The sequence below is a fragment of the Vipera berus genome, assembly GCF_964194415.1.
Source record: "Vipera berus genome assembly, chromosome: Z".
Classification (NCBI taxonomy): Eukaryota; Metazoa; Chordata; class Lepidosauria; order Squamata; family Viperidae; genus Vipera; species Vipera berus.
The window spans coordinates 75,585,865-75,607,134 of record NC_138205.1 but is presented as its reverse complement, the minus strand read 5'-3'; the positions used below and the strand labels follow the sequence as shown (position 1 = coordinate 75,607,134).

The following is a 21,270-nucleotide window of genomic DNA, read 5'->3' as shown; positions in this document are numbered from 1 at the left end:
AAAAAGAAAACAAACTAAATGTTAAAGAAATAGTGGGAAATTTTCAGAGTTCTGATACATAGGGCTGCCTGATTACAATTTTCAAATTATTTTAGCAGTATTAGTTAAGTTTTTTTAAAAGTATTTCATAGTATATCAGCAAGAATTTTCACTTCCCAGTTCCCATGGATGCTGTTGGCTTGAGAAAAATTCTACTTGGGGAGGGTGAATTTGTTGCGCACAAACTAGAGAACTGATTATTGGAAGAAATTAATAATATAAGTTTGAAATTATAGTAGAGTATATTACCACATTTTCTTTTTTCATTTTTTTGCTTTTGTTACTCCTTTGTTTGCCTTTTGAACTTTCTTGGGTTTTTTTACTCCTGCTTTTATATTTTGTTTGCTAGAAAAGGAAAAAAATAGAAGGCAAGAAGCAATAAAATGGGGAAAGAAATTGGAAAATGTGGTAAAATGTTACATTTATTTAGAAATCCTAAGAAATTAACTTGGTGATTCTTTTTGGAATATCTGGGCTAAGATAAATATAAAAATGAAAACAATGATGTCAACTGCTTTTCACTCAGGCTGTCCCCCTTCTATGATAAATTTAATTAAGGTTCTTAGAAGTTATGCATCATTTAAAAGTAAAATACTTAAAAATCCTTTTTAATCCTCAGGTCAATATATAAAGAGTAGAATATGTCCAATTCTGATAATGCTGGGGGACAATTAAATAATATTTTCATTCAAAAATTATAAGTTTTTAAGATGCTTGTCTCAAAGAAATTTAACAGGCCCAATTATAATTATTTTCTTGTTGAATAATATAATCATGAAAACTGTTTCAGGCACTGCCATAGTTTTAAACAATGATTTTGTGGATGCTCCTAACTTTTATTAACTGCTTTTAATTGTTTTATATTGTGTTACGTAATGAGACACAAAATGAGTTTTCAAGATTACAGATTGGCATAGATAATAAGGTAAATGTAAAGGAGTCCTTGTGGATTTTATTCCATTAAGCATTATTGCCAGTAGGGGGCAATGCTCATATCCATTTCAAGGCCATTGAGCCAGCGCTGTCCAAAAACATTTCCGCAGTCATGTAGCCAGCATCCTTCCCAATGAATTGTACCTCTTTACGCACATTTCCATGCTTTCAAATTGGTAGGTGGGCAGGAGCTGTGGCAAGAATGGGAGCTCACCCTGTTGCATGGAGCTTAGGTCTCGAACCTAGGCTGCCAATTTTACAGCTGACAAACCCAGCGTTTTAACCACTGAGTCACCATGCCATCCTTGGCATAAATAATACAGTAAATAAATAAATTAATGATAATGAGACTGATAAATATTAATCCAGAATTTCATGCTATGAATTTAATTTACTGATTTACAAAAACCCAGAAGTGAAGCAAAGCAACAGTAATTTTAAAAATAGTAATAATAAAAATAGTAATACAAATAAAACCAAAATGTAACGGACATTAAATAATAATGAAGGAACATTGGATAAAAGTTCTAACATAGTTAATATTATGCGTAAGACTCTAAAACAGACCTGGGCATTTTATGGCCCCTGGGCCATATTTGGCCTTTTGGATATATCTAACTTTGTGAGCACCTGTTACTCGTCCCAGCTTCTGCCCACCTAGCAGTTCGAAAGCATGTAAAAATGCAAGTAGAAAAATAGGGACCACTACGTTGGGAAGGTAACAGTGTTCCGTGCGCCTTTGGCGTCTAGTCATGCCAGCCACATGACCACGGAGACGTCCTCGGACAACCGCTGGCTCTTCGGCTTTGAAACAGAGATGAGCACCGGCCCCTAGAGTCGGAAACGACTAGCACGCATGTGCGGGGGAACCTTTACCTTTACCTTTTTAACTTTGTGAGGTAAATTGGAAATTAGAAATCCACTATAAATAAGCATGCTGCAGGGGGCAAGAGAAGAAGCAGAGTTAGGTATGGCTCTAGGCAGTCACCATGCTTCCTTCAGTCAGCTGATGACTGGGAGGGTGAGGAAAGAGAGCATTTTTCTGTTCTTATGCAGTACTTGCTCCTTGCCTGGAGCAGCCTGAGTTGAGGTGATGGAATTTGAGGATATTGGTTCAGTCCAGCTTCTCATATAGCCCCTTGAGAGAATTAATTGCCTACCCTTGCACTAAAGTAAAAGCTAAACTCCAAATGTCAGTAGTGATTGAGCAGAGCTTGGAAACGTTATTGGAAATTTTCAATAGAAAATATGAAAGTAAGATATGAATAATTTCAATTTCTGTTCAGCCAGTGCTGTCAATAAGAAGCATTTATCATAAAGCAGAGAATAAAGTGGCTGACTCTAGTGAATCCTGATTAGATGCAAGATTGTCCTGAGTATAGGATATTGTTAAACCTTCCCTCTTGTCGGGTTAATGGTAATGAATTAAAACTTCGTAGGATCAGTGTTCTTCTGTATATAATAGAAGTGATGTTTGGAAGTATGTGGGATTCCAACAGGGCTGTGAAAGAGTTCCTGGAAATGAGATTTGCCCTATCATTCTGAAGATCTAAATCAAAAATGATTTAACTAATTGAGCAACTGTATTGGAGCCAAGTAACTTTAAATATGGAACAGATGTTGAATAGAAGGACAACCTTAAATCCATAAGTAGCAGGAACTATGGGAAGAGTTCCCATATAGAGTAGCAGTGGCAGCTCTGTGCAGACTTCCAGATTACGGTACCTGTGAAATGTCAAATGAAAACCGAGCATAATTTTTTTGCTGTTCATAGTTGGTAATGAGAATGCTGATAAAACAATAGAAACACTAACTCAGCGAGTAAAACATCAAGAAAACTTGCTTCATCAATGTAAAGAAAGAATTAATACTCAGAAGGAGCGCTTAGCACAGCTGACCAATGAGAAAGAAGTGCTGCAGGAACAACTATATGAGAGGCTTCAGGAGCTAGAGAAAATAAAGGTACTGGTAAAATAAAGGCTTCTCATGATATTAATTTTTACCACTAATTACATAGTTTATATAGCAAAAGATGTTAGACATTATAGTCCATTTTGATTAAACATCAAGACAAAACAAATTCTAAATAATAAAAATGCAATATGCTAAAAGATATAAATTCTATTATACTTGATAATGCTTACAGTTGCAAGAAAAAGTATGTGAACCCTTTGGGATTACGTGGAGTTTTGCATGAATTGGCCATAAAATGCGCTCTAAACGTCATGTAAGTCACAACAATAGAAAAACACAGTCTGCTTAAAATAATACTACACAAACATTGGCTGTTGTCATGTTTTAATTGAACATAAGATGGAAACATTCACAGTGCAGGGTGGAAAAAGTATGTCAACCCCTAGCCTAATGACTTCTCCAAGAGCTAATTGGAGCCAGGAGTGAGCCAACCTTGACTCCAATCAGTGTGATGATATTGGATGTGTTGCTGACAGCTGTCCTGCCCTTTAAAAACACACAACTGTTTTGGGTTTATTGGTCTCAAGAAGCAATGTCTGATGTGAACCATGCCTCGCAGAAAAGAGCTCTCAGAAGACCTACGATCAAGAATTGTTGACTTGCATGAAGCTGGAAAGGGTTACAAAAGTATCTCCAAAAAGCCTTGATGTTCATGTGTCCACGGTAAGACAGACTGTCTACAAATGGAGAAAGTTTAGCACTGTTGCTACTCTCCCTAGGCGTGGTCGTCCTGTAAAATTGACTGCAAGAGCACAGCGCATAATGCTTAATGAGGTAAAGAAGAATCCTAGAGTGTCAGCTAAAGACCTACAGAAATCTGTAACTAACATTTTTGTTGACACATCTACAACATTTTTGCTAACATTTTTGTTGACACATCTACAACAAGGAAAACATTAAACAAGAATGGAGTACATGGGAAGACACCACGGAGGAAGCCATTGCTGTCCAAAAAAAATATTGCAGCACGTTTGAAGTTTGCAAAAGAGCACCTGGATGTTCCACAGCACTACTGGCAAAATATACAGATGAAACCAAAATTGAGTTGTTTGGGAAAAACACACAACACTATGTGTGGAGAAAAAAAGGCACAGCACACCAACATCAAAACCTCATCCCCACTGTAAAACATGGCGGAGGGAGCATCATGGTTTGGGGCTGCTTTGCTGCCTCAGGGCCTGGACGGATTGTTGTCATTGATGGGAAAATGAATTCCAGAGTTTAGTAGGACATTTTGCAGGAAAACGTACGACCATCTGTCCGCCAACTGAAGCTCCGCAGCGGATGGGTGATGCAACAGGACAATGACCCAAAGCATACAAGTAATTTAACAAAACAGTGGCTTCAACAGAACAGAATACGCCTTCTGGAGTGGCCCAGTCAGAGTTCTGACCTCAATCTGATTGAAATGCTGTGGCATGACCTTAAGAGAGCGATTCACACCAGACATCCCAAGAATATTGCTACACTGAAACAGTTTTGTGAAGAGGAGTGGTCCAAAATTACTCCAGATCGTTGTGCAGGTCTGATCTGCAACTACAGGAAACGTTTGGTTGAGGTTATTGCTGCCAAAGGAGGGTCAACCAGTTATTAAGTCCAAAGGTTCACATACTTTTTCCACCCTGCACTGTGAATGTTTCCATCTTATGTTCAATTAAAACATGACAACAGCTAATGTTTGTGTAGTATTATTTTAAGCAGACTGTGTTTTTCTATTGTTTTGACTTACATGACGTTTAGAGCGCATTTTATGGCCAATTCATGCAAAGCCACGTAATCCCAAAGGGTTCACATATTTTTTCTGGCAACTGTATAAGGAAACTAGATGTTAATATCAGAGTAAGCTTACAAGTAGATTTTAGTAATGCTGTTTTTTAAAAAATTAGGATAAACAAATCCTACCAAGTCATTTACAGAGTCTATTTTAATTGGTTTATTATTTATGTTATATGCATATGTATGTATAAAGGGGAAAAGAACACAAAAAGTTTGGACATATTTCATTTATTATTTCAGTTTCAAGACTGATTCCCTAAGGACTCTATTTAGCTTGCAGATAAAATTAAACAAAAATAGAACATCCAGTAGAAGAGAATATTTGTAGGTCAGGGTTTTGCTGTGGAGTTCTTAGGTGTTTTCTGAGTGTGGTATTTTCCTTGCAGATATTTCAACTAGGCAACAGCATTAGTGCTAGTGAGTGTAGGGTTTGTTTGCATTCAGTTCCTACTTCCATTGTTGCTCTGTTTTAAATTATCAATATATATTTCAAAGGAACATCAGTATTTGAAAAAATGTCTTTCAGTACAAAGTTAAAATACTGAAAAAACCTCTGTACAAGAGAGCCTATAATATATAATGATATTACTATATCGTATGAATCAGTGTTGCCATATGTCTTGGGTTTAGCCGAAGTTACAAATTTATTTTTTCATCCATCATATGCTAAAAGATATATAGGTATGCAGTTCATGTTAAATGATATTTTTCTTGGGTTAATTATAATTTTAAATCCATTAAATTATAAAATATAGTATTTTTTTTCACAACAACTTTATTGATTAGCCCTTGGGCCATATCAAAGTGCAAAGTTCCAGCAACAACCCATCACCAAAACTTGATAAAAGCAATCCAAAATGGAATTTGATAAAATACAATTTAAAATGGAATTAAATAAGATACAATTTAAGATGAAATAGTAATAAAATACAAATTTAAGATATAGATAAAATATAACATTATATTTCGGAGTCGCCCTTACAATCTACCCCAATCAGTCCCACATATGCAGATCTTAACTGGATCATTTTGTTTAAATACTGTGCTACGTTAAATGTTATTTTCAAGTTCTGACCGGACATAAGATAAGTTATTTTGATATGGGGATCCCAATGGGTCATTCGTTTGGTATATAGACCAAGATACCTGTCTCTCACCCTCTTATACAGACAACAGTCAAATAGGATGTGAGCCAGGTCCTCTACCTCTGCCGCTCCGCAAATGCAGAGACGCTCATTGTACGGTATAGCATGAAATCTCCCATATCTGACCATTGTGTCAAGCTGTTCGAATCTCACTCTCGTAAATATCTCCCTAAGATGTTTTGGGAGTTGTAACTTCAAATAACTGTCCACTTGAAAAGTACATTTGTATTTACTCAGCCATTTCAAGTTACCCACCTTACTAAGGATAGCTATATCAGTTTGTGCTTCTATATCCTTAATTCTTTGGGCAACTCTTTTTTTAGATTGTTCTCCTGTTACGCAAGAAACAGGAAGGCCACAGCTTCTTACAAAATTTGTTAGTTTAGTGATCCAAGAGATTTGTGATTGTAGTTTTATTTGCTCTAGTAGGCATAATTTGGGGAGTCTATCAGTCTCCATTTTTTTTTCACCAATAACATGCCAAACACTTTTATTCCATGCATCAACTTTTTAACTGAACATTTAATGTGGTATATTTCAATGACTGTTAATCAATATTTATTATGTAAGTTGGAAAGTTCATCCTAATCTTCTAATGCTAGAGGAAATTTGAAGCACTTAGAAGATAAATTTTAAGGAAGAAGTGGACTCTACATTTTAAAAAAATAGTCAAATAGAAGAATGCAAGAAAATTACTTGTTTTGAGTTTTCTAAAGCTTATTTTGTTTCTGTGTCTTAGGATTGTCACATGGCTGAAAAGACCAAGTTCATTACTCAGCTACGTGAAAGCAAAAACTTGATAGAACAGTTAGAGCAAGATAAAGTAAGCAATATAAAATTTTTGAAGTGCCATGATTTCTTAGTGATGCCAATTCTAGTAATAAAAATGAAAATTTATATAATTATCATAACTATTATTGAAACAATATTTCTCTTTTTCATTCTCTCTGACCTCTTTTGGGTTAGCATAGACTTAGCAATGTTTGTTCATATTTCTTTCAGTAACTTCAGTTTCCTTTCCTTGGCTTTTTGTTTCTTTAGATTTTATTTGTGTAATAAATGCTAATTTTTTTCTCAGCACTTCATTTTGATGCAACCATAAAAGTTGGTGATTTAAGCAGCAAAGTAGTACCGTATATACTTGAGTATAAGCCGACTCGAGTATAAGCCGAGACCCCCATTTTCACCCCCAAAAACTGGAAAAAGTTCGTGACTCGAATATAAGCCGATCCGCCGTTCTGCAAGCCTCCGCCGCCAGCAGAGGCTCGATCCGCCATTTTGCAAGCCTGAATACACAGGAATACCCTGTGTGGCCGCGGCTCTCGGGGAAGCCCTGGCTGTCCGCTTCCTCGCTCCACGCTGCCATTCGGGGCCCGCGCGTTCCCCGGGCAAATCGCGGCGCCCAGCAGGCGAGGAAACACGCCCGCTCCAGTCGCCCCCCCTTCCCTCAGGAGACGGAAGCAAGTGACCGCCCGGAGCTTACCGAGGACTTGCGCGCGGCCGAGGCTTCGGTGCTTCCAGGATCGCGCGCACCTCTCCCAAGCCGCCGCCGTCCGGAGACCTGCCGAAGTTTGGGGAGATTTGGGGAGGTGCGCGCGCACCTCCCCAAACCTCCCCAAACGTCAGCACGTCTCCGGATCTCCGTGCCTTGCCTGCCTGCTAATTTCCGCTGCAGAAAGAAGCAGGCAGGCAAGGCACGGAGATCCGGAGACCTGCTGATGATTGGGGAGGTTTGGGCACCTCTCCAAACCTCCCCAAACGTCGGCAGGTCTCCGGATCTCCGTGCCTTGCCTGCCTGCTTCTTTCCGCTGCAGAAAGAAGCAGGCAGGCAAGGCACGGAGATCCGGAGACCTGCTGATGATTGGGGAGGTTTGGGCACCTCCCCAAACCTCCCCAAACGTCGGCAGGTCTCCGGATCTCCGTGCCTTGCCTGCCTGCTAATTTCCGCTGCAGAAAGAAGCAGGCAGGCAAGGCACGGAGATCCGGAGACCTGCTGATGATTGGGGAGGTTTGGGCACCTCCCCAAACCTCCCCAAACGTCGGCAGGTCTCCGGATCTCCGTGCCTTGCCTGCCTGCTAATTTCCGCTGCAAAAAGAAGCAGGCAGGCAAGGCACGGAGATCCGGAGACCTGCTGATGATTGGGGAGGTTTGGGCACCTCCCCAAACCTCCCCAAACGTCGGCAGGTCTCCGGATCTCCGTGCCTTGCCTGCCTGCTAATTTCCGCTGCAGAAAGAAGCAGGCAGGCAAGGCACGGAGATCCGGAGACCTGCTGATGATTGGGGAGGTTTGGGCACCTCCCCAAACCTCCCCAAACGTCGGCAGGTCTCCGGATCTCCGTGCCTTGCCTGCCTGCTTCTTTCCGCTGCAGAAAGGAGCGCGGATCCAGTGGGGGGGGGAAAGCCCTTTAGCAGGATTTGCCTGCATGCCGGCGGAGGCTGGATCCGTGCTCCACAAGCCTCTGCCGCCGGCTGGATCCGCGCCCTGCCGCTGCGGAGCGCGGATCCAGCCTCCGCCGGCGGCGGAGGTCTAGGGGTAGTGGGGGGGGGGCCCGCGGACATAGATGGGCTCAAGTGGAAGCCAAGCAGCCCTCCCGAATCTGGGCTTCTGGACGGAGCAGCCGGTGGTGCGTTTCAAAAAGCCAGATAAGGCAGACAGGGAGATGAAGAGTTCAACCGAGTTTCCTCTTTTGTTCAGGCTCCCCCGATCAGACAAAGAACTAGCCAGCGGCAGGTTTCTCCCCTTTTCCCTCCCATCTCTCTTCCCCCAACCCTTGGGTCCCACAGCAACTCACGAACTCCAGCCGCCACTTCTCCTTCGAAAGGTCTAGATCCCGAGATAAGATATATACAGAAATATACATAAAGAGAGACGGACGCAGGCTGTTGGTTTCTCGCCTCATCCCACGCACGCACGAGGGGGAGAAACAACGCTCTGGGCGGCAGAGTCTTGGAGAAAGAAAAATCGGCTGCAGCCTCGGGGTAGGCTTCTCCGGGGGCGCCGCCGCGATTCTGCAGGGGCCAGGTAGGGAAAACTCGCCGGGGAAAACGGGTGCCGTTGCAGCGCCCGGCGAGTTTAAAAGCAGCGGGTGCAGATGCCTGAACAAAAGAGGAAACTCGGTTGAACTCTTCATCTCCCTGTCTGCCTTATCTGGTCTTTCAAGAGGAGGGTATTCCTTTCACTTCTTGAACTTTCCCAAAGACTTGCAAACTTTTCCAACCATTACTTCCAAGGATCTTTGATGGGGAGAGAAAGCACGGGTGAGCGATGGGGAGAGAAAGCACGGGTGAGCAATGGGGAGAGAAAGCACGGGTGAGCGATGGGGAGAGAAAGCACGGGTGAGCGATGGGGAGAGAAAGCACGGGTGAGCGATGGGGGGGGAAAGCACGGGTGAGCGACTCCGCTCCCTCACCTCACCTCCGGGCCGGGCTTCTCGCCGGCGGGCTGGCTGGCTGGTGCTGGTCCCCGGGCGAGGAAGTGAGCAAGCGGGCGAGCGGCAGCGGCATTTTCGGGGCGGCACGGGTGAGCGATGGGGAGAGAAAGCACGGGTGAGCGATGGGGAGAGAAAGCACGGGTGAGCGATGGGGGGGGAAAGCACGGGTGAGCGATGGGGAGAGAAAGCACGGGTGAGCGATGGGGGGGGAAAGCACGGGTGAGCGATGGGGAGAGAAAGCACGGGTGAGCGATGGGGGGGGAAAGCACGGGTGAGCGATGGGGAGAGAAAGCACGGGTGAGCGATGGGGAGAGAAAGCACGGGTGAGCGATGGGGGGGGGAAGCACGGGTGAGCGATGGGGAGAGAAAGCACGGGTGAGCGATTGGGGGGAAAGCACGGGTGAGCAATGGGGAGAGAAAGCACGGGTGAGCGATGGGGGGGGAAAGCACGGGTGAGCGATGGGGAGAGAAAGCACGGGTGAGCGATGGGGGGGGAAAGCACGGGTGAGCGATGGGGAGAGAAAGCACGGGTGAGCGATGGGGGGGAAAGCACGGGTGAGCGATGGGGAGAGAAAGCACGGGTGAGCGATGGGGGGGGAAAGCACGGGTGAGCGATGGGGAGAGAAAGCACGGGTGAGCGATGGGGAGAGAAAGCACGGGTGAGCGATGGGGGGGGAAAGCACGGGTGAGCGATGGGGAGAGAAAGCACGGGTGAGCGATGGGGGGGGAAAGCACGGGTGAGCGATGGGGAGAGAAAGCACGGGTGAGCGATGGGGGGGGAAAGCACGGGTGAGCGATGGGGAGAGAAAGCACGGGTGAGCGATGGGGAGAGAAAGCACGGGTGAGCGATGGGGGGGGAAAGCACGGGTGAGCGACTCCGCTCCCTCACCTCACCTCCGGGCCGGGCTTCTCGCCGGCGGGCTGGCTGGCTGGTGCTGGTCCCCGGGCGAGGAAGCGAGCAAGCGGGCGAGCGGCAGCGGCATTTTCGGGGCGGCACGGGTGAGCGATGGGGAGAGAAAGCACGGGTGAGCGATTGGGGGGGAAAGCACGGGTGAGCGATGGGGGGGAAAGCACGGGTGAGCGATGGGGAGAGAAAGCACGGGTGAGCGATGGGGGGGAAAGCACGGGTGAGCGATGGGGAGAGAAAGCACGGGTGAGCGATGGGGAGAGAAAGCACGGGTGAGCAATGGGGGGGGAAAGCACGGGTGAGCGATGGGGAGAGAAAGCACGGGTGAGCGATTGGGGGGGAAAGCACGGGTGAGCGATGGGGAGGGAAAGCACGGGTGAGCGATGGGGGGGAAAGCACGGGTGAGCGATGGGGAGAGAAAGCACGGGTGAGCGATGGGGGGGGAAAGCACGGGTGAGCGATGGGGAGAGAAAGCACGGGTGAGCGATGGGGGGGGAAAGCACGGGTGAGCGATGGGGAGAGAAAGCACGGGTGAGCGATGGGGGGGAAAGCACGGGTGAGCGATGGGGAGAGAAAGCACGGGTGAGCGATGGGGAGAGAAAGCACGGGTGAGCGATGGGGGGGGAAAGCACGGGTGAGCGATGGGGAGAGAAAGCACGGGTGAGCGATGGGGGGGGAAAGCACGGGTGAGCGATGGGGAGAGAAAGCACGGGTGAGCGATGGGGAGAGAAAGCACGGGTGAGCGATGGGGGGGGAAAGCACGGGTGAGCGATGGGGAGAGAAAGCACGGGTGAGCGATGGGGAGAGAAAGCACGGGTGAGCGATGGGGGGGGAAAGCACGGGTGAGCGATGGGGGGGAAAGCACGGGTGAGCGATGGGGGGGGAAAGCACGGGTGAGCGATGGGGAGAGAAAGCACGGGTGAGCGATGGGGGGGAAAGCACGGGTGAGCGATGGGGGGGAAAGCACGGGTGAGCGATGGGGGGGGAAAAGCGGCAGCGGCATTTTCGGGAGCAGCGGGTGAGCGATGGGGGGGAAAAGCGGCAGCGGCATTTTCGGGAGCAGCGGGTGAGCGATGGGGGGGGAAAAGCGGCAGCAGCATTTTTGGGGGCAGCGGGTGAGCGATGGGGGGGGAAAGCGGCAGCAGCATTTTCGGGGGCAGCGGGTGAGCGATGGGGGGGGGAAAGCGGCAGCGGCATTTTCGGGGGCAGCGGGTGAGCGATGGGGGGGGAAAGCGGCAGCGGCGGTTGTTGGGGGCGCAGCAGGCGAGGCAGCTTCTCTCAGCAGCCTGTTCCGAACGAAGGGACAGTTCTTTTTTTTTTTGTTGACTGGAGTATAAGCCGAAGTGGAGTTTTTCAGCCCAAAAAGTGGGCTGAAAAATTCGGCTTATACTCAAGTATATACGGTAATTGTATTCTGCTTTTGAGCTTAAGTTTTATATTTATATGTTCTCACAGACTACATCTTTTGCCTGCGTTCACCTTTTTTTATAGGGTATGGTTATAGCAGAAACAAAACGGCAAATGCATGAAACTCTGGAATTGAAGGAGGAAGAAATTGCCCAGTTGCATATTCATATCAAGCAGGTGGTTTTGCAGAGTGAAGAACTAAAAAAACAGAAAGAAAAATCTGAAAAATCTGGTAAGAATTTTGATTGCTTAGCTGAGCAAGTGAATCTTTTTTGCATCACTTATTTACATTTATGCTGATAGTCATGACTTTCATTTTCCTAATCATTTAACCTAACACCACTATTTAAAAAGTTGTAAGGTATTTGTCTTTCAGAACATTGTAGAGATAGTTCTTTGTGATATGTACTCAAAAATGCAAAAACAACATGTGAAGTTTTTAGGTGAAAGAACTAGTTTTCCTCATTTTATACATTTCTACTAAGCATTTTTAAGAAGACCCAAATACTTTATACATTTACATTTAAATCAACTAATTTTTATCTGATCTTCAAGGAGATCAGATTATGAACTGTCAAGTCTTTGGCAGAGGTCATCTTCTAAATTCCATCAACTAATTAATAGTTAGTTTGTAGTGACATCAGTCACTTGCCAAGAGGGGGTGTCTCCTTCTGGTTCCTGGAACACTTCCCTTGCTCCTCGGCCAGCCAAGTGCCTCTCAGCTGCATGAGGTCATTTATCTTGACTAGTTTGATGTCGATAATTATCAAATCTAATTCCACATTGGTAGCCAACTGGTACCAATCTGAGAAGATTGGGCACCCCTCTGGGTAGACGATTGCAATACAGTTCTTTGTTTAATCTGTCTTGGAAGTGGTAACATATGTTCAGACCACCCTTTTACACAAGCCAACAAGCCAATCAAGCATGTCAAACTGCCGGCCCACAGGCCAGATGCATCACAATGAAACCGCGCCCTCACCATTGCCGGCAAAAAGTTGCGATAAGTCACCTGACGTCACGAGTTTGACATGCCTGGTATACATCATCGGTTTAGAAAACAGCCCCTGGGATTCTCTTTATAGCACAGTCCATTGGTTGATGAGGTAGGAGTACATCACATTCTGAAAAAAGTTATTTCACATCAGCTGTCTATTTTTCCTTAAATAAAAAGATGAGATCATCTGTATTTGTATTAGAAAATCTACATAATAAAACTCTGGTACAGACTTTCTTCAAATTTGGAGCAAGATTCATCAATGTGCATTATAACTTAAGTCCTCCGCTTTGTTTCTATCCTTTTTCATTCTCTCTCACTGTTAACACTTGTTTTGTATCATAACTTTAACTTGTAAGCTGTGTTTTGTTTGCTGTGTTTTGTTTACATAAGGACTATTCCCTTTAAATACTATTTGATTGAAAGATACACAATGAGAAATAGAAAATACTGAATGAGAAATTGTTTGAGGAAGGAGTATTTAATAATTTGCAAAGGAACTTTGTAATAACTGCATAGGGTCTGTTTTGAGCCTGATCAGTCCTTCCACTAATTGCCTCTTTTCAGTTATGTGCAAAAAATGCAATTCTTGACACATTTGAAAGCCAAATGAAATGCCAAACAATAAAAGCATATAATTACTTTTTAAGAACATGATAATTACTTTTTAAAAAGACTTAATTTTTTATCTATATTGTTCTAATTATACAGTTTATTAAGGATGTGCAAAATGTTTCATATTCAAATGTTTTTGAATTTTTGAATTTAAATTGTCCCTTTTTGAGTATAGCTGCTTGGATCATTTTTGAAAATTTTTTAAACTCAAACAGCAAATGTTTTCAATGTGAGATGGGACATTTTGTATTTGACACAGGACATCTTAAAATGAAAACTTCAAATTAAAAAACTACATGCAGATCCATACAGTGCACTTGTGGGACTTTGTATGAATATAATGGACAAATCCATACAATAAAGCAGTTATAAGGCAATCCATAAAAATGCACATGTAAGATAGTTACTACATTTGGTTCTGTTCCAATGAGTATATTGCATTAAAATCTCACTAAGCATTTATTTAATCTTTTGCATCCACACATGCCAATAAGTGAATCATGGTGCCTTTCCCAAGCCTTGTATGAACAGGATTGGGGTAAGGGATTTCTTTATTCTCATAATTAAACTGTTGCTTGCATAACTTTATAAAGTAAATTATATGTTTCTCAGGCAAAATCCAAAGTGGGGTCCTTTAATTCATTGCAATTAAACCTATCAATACATTGAAATATTTGGCTTTTTGTTATAGAAATTGCTTGGAGGTAATGTATTGCATATTAATTTTGTGCTATATTTTAATTTCAACATCAACTATTTTTATTAAGAAAAACTGAATACTCTGAATAAAAAAAGATGCAATTGGTATTCAGTTATTTTCTTTGCATTTGAAATGTATATTTCCTAAAACAGCACAAAATAGTGATCAATTTTCTTTTCTTTTCTATATCTAGACAGGGTAAGTTCCCTGAAGGTAGAACATTATTTATTTTTATCATTTATTAATTGATATGTTTGCCCATATTATTATCAAAACAACTCTGGGTGGGTTTTAGCAGAATAAAAGCTTGATTATAAAAGCATGAACCATTAAGAACAATAAAATTATATTAAAATTAACAAGACTGGATAAAACTAGGAAGTAGAATGTAAGCAGAATGGAGTTGGGTCTTTTTGCTTAGCTCACTTGTCACCTCCAATGTGGTGCACTTCTTTTGGGGCCCAAGCCAAATGGCAGATCCACTTTTGAGGCCCTTTCAAGGCTAAGAGGGTGGGCAAGGATCACCTCCAGTGGCTTGATGTTCTACAGGTGAGAGCCATGGCCACAAAAGCTCTTCTCTGGACCCCGCCAGCCCAAATTCCTTGACCAACAGGGTCTGCAGGTGGCCCCTTCTGCCAGAGTGTGCGGGATGGGCCAATCTCTTTGGGGTGAGAGGTTCCCCAGCTAGGCTGGTGCCATGGCATGGCTTTAACCAACATCCCCAGTGGCTTAACAGAAAGAAAAACTTTGGAAGGACTTGCCATAAGGTATCAAGCAGTTAAATATGGTGTTGAGAAGTTTGTGCTTTAAGACTTGTGAGATTCAATTAATGTAGCCTTACCATGAAGTAGCATTAGTTCATGCAGTCATATTTCCTGTCCGTCTGATTTACGCGGGAGGGCCGACATCCATCTTGCAAGTCTGAAATCATACATTTCCCGCCTCTGTTCTCAACTTCTTGATCCACTAGGGCAAGTTTTTCCTAAGTTCCTTTCTCTGACTGCCAAGCCACTGGGGATTTCTGCCTCGTAAATGATTTGTTTTCCTAGGCAGCATCTCTTCCCCTATTCCCAAAGGCCATCGAGGCATTCTGTTACAATAACTTAAGCACTGAAGTGAACATATTTCATGTATGATGTGGCAGTTACATAGACATAATATTATTTGTATACACTAGACCTAATGTTTGGCTGAATTGCAATTTAAATTTTGGGAGTTAAAAAAAATGCCTGGAGAGTACTAGCTTGAAGAAAAAGATTTAGATAAAAACAATGGCCATGTCTTGTCAAAATAATGAAAATGTAAAAATTTAAAACCTTTTCTGCAAAACACACCCTCCACTTAAAACCCTCCACATACATCAGAACTACTTTTATAGTTTTGTATTCAGATAAACATTAAATGAATAAAAATTAATTTGGTTACTGTAAATTTGTGTATGTGAATTTATGAGATGCTTTTTTGTTTGGAATTGAATAGAAAATATAATGTAACCTCCTAATAACATAATGTTAGAATGCCTGAGATGCATATGATTATACTTTTTCAGACAAATATGTTTCTTTGATGTGTTATGTCTTTTTTCATGTTTTCCTAATTCAGCTATTTGTCTTTTTGCGTGCCTAGCTTTTTTTTCTTGGTGTTGTGTGCTTGCAATTGTATTAAACCAGAATTGCATGTTGCTGGATTATTGCATTTCAATAGTAAATCCTAATTTGTATTGGAAATGTTTTGGCTATTCTATCTATAGATTTAAAAATGTATTTCCTTTTAATTGGGTCCTCACATATTTATTTAAAACTGCTTAATAGCTAAAGTTCTTTGGTCAGTGTATAGTAAAACACATAGACATGAGGAATAACAAAATGCAAAAATAAAAACACCGTAGAAATCAGGGAGCAGCCAAGAGAACATTTCAAAAACTAAATGAACAAAAATTAACATATAATTAAAAAGAAATTAACAATCATAGGATAATAGCAAGGTTTCACCTGGCATTTAAATGAAGCTAATTTGCACATCACTTGAACATCTCGGAAGAAAAAATTCCATAAATAGAGTATACTACAAAAAAAAAACCCTGAAAGAAAGCCACTTCCCATCCTTTGACAAGGAATCTGGAGGAGGACCTCATTAGACAATTACTTCTTCAGGTAATTTGGTCATAAACCATTTAAATTGTAAATAATTGAAACAAGCAATTTAATGGGGGCCAGACCTAGACAGGAACTCAGTGTAAATAGAAAATTATTGATGTAATATGACCACATTGACCAGTCCCAGTGAGCAGTCTAGCTTCTCTGTTTTGAACTTAGAGAAGTTTCTGGACCATTTTCAAAGGCATATAATACTGCACATTGTACACTAAACTGTAAATCTATTTTGTTAGGTTGAGTGTTGACCCCCTGCAAAACGGGCTCACAAAATTTCTCTATTTTATCTGAACTGAATCTCATTTTATTGGCCTGCATCCAATCTACTACCCTGCCTAGACATTGGTTCACAAATGCCTGCCCTATATTACTATGGGCCTTAATGAAATTAATTAATAACCACCACCTCAGCTATCATTAGGCTGTGTTATCTCAACATGTTTCTTTTTTCCTTTCTAAGATGTGACAAATGTTAGTGTATGACATTGTTGGTATATAGAAAGTACAATATTATGCAGTAAGAGTACAGATTTAAATTAGAAGAGTAGATTTATTTGTGTACTAATTTTGGCTATGCCATACTTAAAATGCAATTACTGATTTTCCTTTATAAAATACAAGTTATATATGATAGTACTTTAGTGAACAAAGAAGTGGACAAAAGCCTAGGGTATACAGTAATAGTAAACTGCAACTATACTAGCATTAAATATAAAAAGCTAGCATTAAATTAAATCAAATTAAATCTAGCATATATGCCAGTTGTGCCCTTTCGTGGTTGAGGGATGCTTTTCAAACAGGTATTGTCTAATCACTTCATGGCTTGACTTCTGCAATTTGCTGTATATCGGGCTGCCTATTAACCCCTGTATGTAGAGCAGAACAGGTAATCAACTCAAAAACAAAATTTAACACTACTTTATTTAAGATTGTCTATAGTGGTGATCCCAACCTTTTTGGCACCAGGGAATGGTTTCATGGAAAAAAATTTCGGGGTAGGGGGATGGGTTTCCTCTGGAACCTAGAACTTGCAAATGCGTAAATGAAGCTTCACTCCCTCGCCCATTACTTATGTAGCCTGATTCCTAACAGGGTGTGGCCTGGTACCAGTCCACAGCCCGGAATTTGGGGACCTCTGGTCTCTAGTAACAGAATCTTTTACATCTGATTGTGCTCCACACCATTCTACTTTGCCTCCTTCTTACGCTTCAGTAATTCAGGGAAGTATCTTCTTGAGCTGCTTCCAAATATTATTCATTTGTCTGGATTCAAAATATATTTCAGACCCTTTTTCCAAGTAATGGTTTATTCATATTTCCATCAGGATCATCTTCCTGGCTTCTTTCACTTCATAATTATACCCAACATTTTTTCATACTACTTACTAGCATAACACCATACTTTCATTGCAATTTATCATTTTAAAAAAAAAAAAATGTCCTGTACCAGAAAAAGCTTTGTAGGTTTATATTTATGCTTAAAACACATGCTGCATTCAAAACAAAATACATTTTAAGGAGATAACAGTAATCATATTCTTATTAATTTTGATGTACAAATGGCCCAGTCACCTGTCTCATTCCCATCCATTCATTTCATGTCTGTTAGCAGAATAATTTTTCCTATTCTAACTTATTCAGTTGGAATGTTGCAATTTATCCCCAAACTCAGTGGATTCCTCCATTAAATTTATTGGGGTGTAACCTATATCAATTTATAAGTTCCTATTCTATACCTGTGATGATAAATGATACTAATGTGTACTAGATTTGAGTCTTTTGTTCATCATTTGTTCATAATTCAATTTATTCCTTTACTCAGTCCATAAGATTAGTCTACCTTCATTTAGATGTAGTATCTTTCTCTTTTCTCTTAGTTTCAGATACACACAATTTGTTTCTTTTTCTTTTATTCATTTCATTTATTAATTTTTGTTGTTTGCCATTTTCTTCTCTTATGTTCCAAATCACAATCAGCCACATGTTGTCCTCCACTTCTCTTTTTGACTTTAGTAAAATGGATATCTACATTCTAAAGACTAGTATTGTTTTAACAAGATGGAGAAGGCATAGATTAACTTATCAGATTGATATGTGTGCCACTTATAGAATTCCTTCCTAATGATATAAGATTGTTTTTGTGCACAGTTTGGCTAGTATACTACAAGCATAACCAAAGCCCAATTATGTCCAAGCATGCTTACTTGGTTTCTAATATAGAGACCATCGTATAAACTAACATACTGTTCCCATAACATTGAATGTTATTGTCTTTCATTTCAAAGACTAAAAAAATGGATACTAAGTATAATGGAGAAACTGGAGCTTTTTTTAAAAAAATCAGTAATTATGAAAACATAATCTATGTGAGAATTTTAATTTTAGCCTGAATTTTCATAATTACTTTTATATTTGTTGTATGCTTTTTATAGCATTTGAACAGCTTGAGAAGGCTTTAAGTGCAGCTCAGATGGCTGAAGAAGCCCACAGGAAATTGCAAGCAGAAATGGATGAAAAAATCAAAGCTATTGAAAAGGCAAATAAAGAAGAATGTGTGATCCTTCAACAGGAATTAACAAGGATGAAGCAGGAAGTGGTTAGTATTAATAAAATATGAAAATAATATAGATTCAGAGTTAATCATGATAATATTACATAATCTTTGACTTATCATAGCAATTGGGAACCAATTATGACCTACAAAGCCCTACATGGCATGGGTCCGGATTACCTACGGCAGCACCTGCTGCTGGCATCAACTTCCCTCCGTCCAGTGCGCTCCCACAGAGAGGGCCTCCTCAGGGTGCCTCCGATCAAAGAATGTCGATTGGTGGCCCCCAAGGGGAGGGCGTTCTCTGTGGGCGCGCCAGACCTGTGGAATCGCCTTCCGGTTGAGCTCCGGATGGCCCCCGACCTGCGCTCCTTCCGGCGTGATTTAAAAACTTATCTATTTGAACAATCTGGCCTGGTCTGATGGGTTTGGGGTTGGTTTTAAATACGTTTTAACACATTTTTAGTATTGTATTCTTAGCCATAATTATTTAATTCTTTTTAATCTCTTTTTTAACTTTTGTATTTACATTTTGATATTTATTGCCCTGTACACCGCCCTGAGTCCTTCGCGAGAAGGGCGGTATAAAAATTAAATAAATAAATAAATAAATAAATAAATAAATAAATAAATAAATAAATAAATAAATAAATAAATAAATTTCTGTTTCTAAGTGATGTGATGATAAAGTGTGATCACATTGCTCCCTGTAGTTTCAGTTGCTATTGTAGGGCTGAATTCTCTGATTGTTAGGTGAGGTAGCTTCCTACACCAAAATCAATTGAGAAGCCATCAGGAAGTTGTAAGTCCCAAATCCTCAGAGAGGTAAGTAACTGCTAGTGGACGGGGGAGGATGTGAGTGAGTGGGTGAGGGTCATTGTGCAGGTTGGGGGTGATGTGTGAGAGGCATCTCTTGGGCTAGGGAAGACATTTGGATGCAAGGGATGTGAGGGGTATTCCACAGGTTGTGGAGTGGATTGCGGGCATGAGTGGGTTTGTGAAGGGATACTCAGATAAGTAAGCATATGTAGAAAGCTCTATGCAGATCAAAGAAAGGGCATGAGGTACTCAATAAGGATAAGTGCATGGGGGTGCATGAGTGGTTGGTATGCATGAGTGCAGGAGGGCTAAGGGAAGGTGTGCAGGTGGTGGAGACTTGTGACCGGCTTTCTAGGGAAGCTCAGCAGGGAAGGTTGTGTCAGCCTTTTCAGGTATACCAGGTATACCAGAGAGAAAACAGACAAGATGAACTACAGGTAGTCCTCGACTTTACAATCATTCATTCAATGACTGTTTAATATTACAGTGGTGCTGAATAAAGGGACTTATGACCCTGCCCAAACATATGGCAGTTGCAGCATCCCCGTAGTCATGTGATTATGATCTTGGTGTTTGGCAACCCATTTACACTTAACAATGGGTTGCCAAGTGTCCCACAATCATGTGATTGTCATTTGCAATTTTCTCTGCTGCTCCTCCAGAAAGTTAACAGTGAAACCAGCAGGAAGGTTGAAGTTGCTGCCACCTGTTTAGTTCCTGGGAGCTTGCAGAAAAAGCTCCTTCATGAAATCAGATGAGATTCTGAAACAGAATCAGCTAGCCTAAAGTTTGGTTTTCTTTTTCTGGCACGTCTCTGGGAAGTAGTCATAATGATTGTAGCCAGCCTCTCCATCTGCTTTGGTGTGATGCTGTTCTAACTGTTCCTTGATGTTTATCATGCTATGCTGATATTTGTTGATAGCAGTCAGAAGATATGATTAAAACTCTTTAATTTTACAACATATGGACAGATTTAACCTTAGTTTCAACTGGGAACCCGTGACCATCCTAGACCAGGGCTTTTCAGCCTTTTCACCCATTGTACCAGTTTTAGGATATGGCAACATCCGAGTACCACCAGTCGCCTAGCAAAAACTTGATGACCAAAAAAAGTAATAAAGTACAGGTAGTCCTTGACTTAGAACAGTTTGCTTAGTGACTGAATGGCACTGAAAAAATGCCCCCCAAGCCATAGCCGAGCAAGACACCCGCCTGCCTGCCCAGCAGCACTCTTCCTCCTTTCTGAAGTTTTCATTGTTGTGAGCATTTCCGCTGAGGATTGGCAGCAGGGGTGGGGTGGGGGTGTTTGATTTTTATTCGTCCCTCTGTCTGCTGGGTGGTTGCAGCAGGTTTTGCTCACTTCACATGACCCTGGGACACTGTGGCTGTCATAAATATAAATCAGTTGCCAAGCACCTGAATGTAAATCACAAGACCCTGGAGATAAATAAAAAAATGAATAAATAAACCTTTATTGTCAAAGTACAACATGTGTACATTGAGATTAACTGAGCCTCCCCCCGTGCTCTCTCCCCCCAACACACAGTGACAACAAACCCTCCATCCTACCACACCATGTGAACCAACTACACCACACACCGGTCTCCCAAGTCAATTCTGCATAAGATTATGTCCCATTTAAAAGCCTAACAGCCCACGGATAAAAGCTATTTTTCAGCCTGTTGGTACGGCTGGCTATATTCCTGTATCTCCTGGTAGTAGAGTAAAGAGATACCGTCCAGGGTGTGAGTCATCCCTGAGAATCTTCCTCACTCTTCCAAGGCAACGAGCCCTGGCGATGTCATCCAGTGGTGTCAGGGAAC

At 42.0% G+C, this 21,270-nt stretch overlaps 1 protein-coding gene across 2 annotated transcripts in view; it reads left to right on the top strand.

Moving 5' to 3' along the window:
* Positions 1-21,270, top strand: part of GOLGA4 (golgin A4) — a 104,655-nt gene that overhangs the window by 37,347 nt on the left and 46,038 nt on the right. Inside the window, exons 6-10 of one of the 2 annotated variants that reach the window (XM_081344434.1) lie at positions 2,747-2,934; positions 6,607-6,690; positions 11,698-11,845; positions 13,743-13,763; positions 18,510-18,673. In XM_081344434.1, coding sequence (XP_081200560.1) covers positions 2,747-2,934; positions 6,607-6,690; positions 11,698-11,845; positions 13,743-13,763; positions 18,510-18,673 — 605 coding nt within the window. The remainder of the gene's footprint in view (positions 1-2,746; positions 2,935-6,606; positions 6,691-11,697; positions 11,846-13,742; positions 13,764-18,509; positions 18,674-21,270) is intronic. The other variant, XM_081344433.1, reaches the window with a different exon arrangement.